Source organism: Coturnix japonica, unplaced genomic scaffold (assembly GCF_001577835.2).
Source record: "Coturnix japonica isolate 7356 unplaced genomic scaffold, Coturnix japonica 2.1 chrUnrandom715, whole genome shotgun sequence".
Taxonomy (NCBI): Eukaryota; Metazoa; Chordata; class Aves; order Galliformes; family Phasianidae; genus Coturnix; species Coturnix japonica.
Window position 1 is genome coordinate 19,930 of NW_015440078.1, and position 2,913 is coordinate 22,842.

Here is a 2,913-nt window from a genome sequence, read left to right on the forward strand (position 1 = left end):
TTAACGGCCATAGGGTTGAACGGAGCGGCCGGGGCCTGGTGTCAAGGCCTGGCCGCGTTCATCATGGCGGCCGCCGGGCTCCGGTTGGTGCTGCAGGAGCTGATGCTGCCGCTCGGGGCCGCCTACGCCGCCGTGCAGGGGATCGTGTTGGCCGCCAGCCTCAGGAACGGAAACAGGGGGGAACCGGACGGAACGGAACCGGATGGAGACGGGATGGAACCGGAGGAACGACGGGATGGAGGCGAACGGGAGCGAGGTGAACGGGGAGCCGAAACGGGAGCCGAAACGGGAGTTAAACGGGGAATGGAACCGGGAACTGAACCGGGAGTTGAACGGGGAAACGAACCGGGAATGGAACCGGGATCCAAACCGGGATCAAAACGGGATGGAGGTGAAGGGGGAATCGAACCGGGATCCGAATAACGGGGAATGGAACCGGGAATGGAACAGGGATCCTAACCGGGATTTAAACGGGGACATGAACCGGGATCTGAACGGGATGGAGCCCAACGGGATGGAGATGAAGGGGGAACTGAACCGGGATCTGAATAACGGGGAATGGAACCGGGATCTGAACCGGGATCTGAACCGGGATCTGAACGGGATGGAACTGAAGGGGGAATCGAACCGGGATCCGAATAACGGGGAATGGAACCGGGATCCGAACCGGGCTCTGAACGGGGAACGGAACCGGGATCCGAACGGGATGGAGCTGAGTGGGGAATCAAACCGGGATCTGAACCGGGATCCGAATAACGGGGAATGGAACCGGGATCTGAACGGGGAATGGAACCGGGATTTAAACGGGGAAATGAACCGGGATCTGAACCGGGATCCGAACGGGATGGAGCCCAACGGGATTAAGATGAAGGGGGAACGGAACCGGGATCCGAACCGGGATCAAAACGGGATGGAACTGAAGGGGGAATCGAACCGGGATCCGAATAACGGGGAATGGAACCGGGATCCGAACCGGGATTTAAACTGGGATCAGAACCGGGATTTAAACGGGGAATGGAACCGGGATCCGAACGGGATGGAACTGAAGGGGGAATCGAACCGGGATTCGAATAACGGGGAATCGAACCGGGATCCGAACGGGATGGAGCCCAACGGGATGGAGGTGAAGGGGGAACCGAACCGGGATCCGAACCGGGATCTGAATGGGGAATGGAACCGGGATCTGAACCGGGATCGGAACCGGGAATGGCACCGGGAGCAGCCATGGAGCCCTATGGGGCTGTGGGACCCCCCCGGACCCCTATGGACTCACTGAGACCCCTATGGAGATGTGGGACCCCCCTTAAGACCCCTGCCCCCATTGTTCCCTATGGAGCCCTGGGACCCCCCCATACACCACTATGGAGTCTTAAGACCCCCCCATTATCCCCTATGGAGCTTTAGGACCCCCATAGCCCCCCCCATGAGGGACCCCCCCCCATTGAGACCACTAAGACCCCCCCCCAAATCACTGTGAAAGCAGGCACCATAGGCACGAAGACCCCATTCGTAAGACCTATGGACCTCCCGAGCCCGGCCCATAGAACAGCCTAACAGTGCTTAAAACAACCCCCCCACCCAATAAAGATCCGCCACTCTTGGGAGCCCCCCAGACCCAGATATACAGAGGAGGGGGAGGGGCCTCCTTTACAAGCCACGCCCCCCCTGGGAGTTTTGGCCCGCCCATAATATGCAAATGACGCATCGTGGCCACGCCCCACAACGCAGACGCACAATGCCCAGAGGCCACGCCCACGTAATGCACAATAAGCGTGTCAACGTCCCATATATGCAAATGAAGGCCATACAACTGCAAAACGCCCCAGAGGCCCGCCTAGATAGCAAAATGAAGCCGTGGCGCCACACTCCACAAATGTGCAACAAATAAAGAAGCGTCACTCACAAAGCTCGTAGGCCACGCCACATATGCAAATGAGCGTTGCCTCCGGCGCCCCCTCGACCATTGGTGCCTCTGAACCCACGGCCGGGCCTTTAGCACGCCGGCCCATAGGATGACTGACAGCTCTGCGAGCCCGCATACTCCGAATGACTGACAGCTCGCGTAAAGGCTCGCCCCCTTCCGATCCGCGTTTCTTCTAATGAGTTTTTGTTTAATGATGTTTTAATTGGCGGTTTAATGCAACATAAACCAACTTTTGGAACCAAGCCGGGGGTCCGGATCCGTTCCCGGCAGCCAAAAATGGCGGCTTATGAGGCGACTTACCCTACGCCAGCAAAGATGGCGGAATACTACGCTACTCTACGCCTGCCCGCTTTCAAGATGGCGGCGGTTGCTTTGTGGAGATCAAAATTGCTGCACTGCGCATGCGCAGCTCTAAGGGCCCCCAAGAAGCCCGCCCACTTGTGCGTCATCTCAGTGCCCTGCTTCCGGCCCGCCCCATCGCGCATGTGCGCCAAGATCAGAGCGGAAGTCGAGCGGTGTTGAAGCTCGACCCGGAATGCGAAGCGGAAGCGGGGTTAACATGGAAGTGGAAAGCCTGGGCGGAAAGTGAAGGAGGGAAGGGATCCAAGATGGCGGCCGAAGGAGCCGCTGGAGGTGATGTGTGAAGACGTTGAGACTTCGCAGACTGCACGGAGCTTTCAGGGTGGAAACCCGGAGGTGAAGGCCTCAACCGGCATTAACGGTAACGCGGGGGGGGGTTCCCCGTTAATGGGGGGGGGTCCATTAAAGGGGTTGGGGGCTTTTAAAGGGGGTCGGGGGGTCCGTTAATGTGGGGGGGGGGGGGTCTGGTGTAGGCCTAACCGGGATATAAACGGGGTGGGGGGGTCCCGTCTAAAGTGGGGGGGGGTCCCGTTAATGGGTTGGGGTCCGAGTGAATGGGGGGGTCGGTATATTGAATGGGGGGGGTCCGTTAAAGTGGGGGGTGGGGGGGGTCTGGTGAGGCGCTAACC

General features: G+C 59.3%; 1 protein-coding gene across 3 annotated transcripts; it reads left to right on the top strand.

The window, feature by feature from the left end:
- The first annotated feature begins 6 nt into the window (after positions 1-6).
- LOC107307618 (bifunctional endo-1,4-beta-xylanase XylA-like) lies at positions 7-1,302 on the top strand. Of its 3 annotated transcripts, none has more exons than XM_015851145.2 (2): positions 7-1,055; positions 1,137-1,302. In XM_015851145.2, the coding sequence occupies exons 1-2, from the start codon at positions 203-205 to the stop codon at positions 1,274-1,276; spliced, it is 993 nt and encodes a 330-aa protein (XP_015706631.1). In that variant the 5' UTR covers positions 7-202; the 3' UTR covers positions 1,277-1,302. The 3 variants fall into 3 exon arrangements, with proteins under 3 accessions (XP_015706631.1, XP_015706632.1, XP_032297786.1); XM_015851146.2 differs by having other exon boundaries at positions 7-777; positions 958-1,302; XM_032441895.1 differs by having other exon boundaries at positions 7-636; positions 766-1,302.
- Positions 1,303-2,913: the final 1,611 nt, after the last annotated feature.

Excerpts from the sequence above, each read along its gene's own strand:
- LOC107307618 (XM_015851145.2), top strand. The coding sequence starts at position 203 with ATGGAGACGGGATGGAACCGGAGGAACGACGGGATGGAGGCGAACGGG. Across the intron at positions 1,056-1,136 it reads GATGGAACTGAAGGGGGAAT|CGAACCGGGATCCGAACCGG; the intron begins CGAACCGGGATT and ends TGAAGGGGGAAC.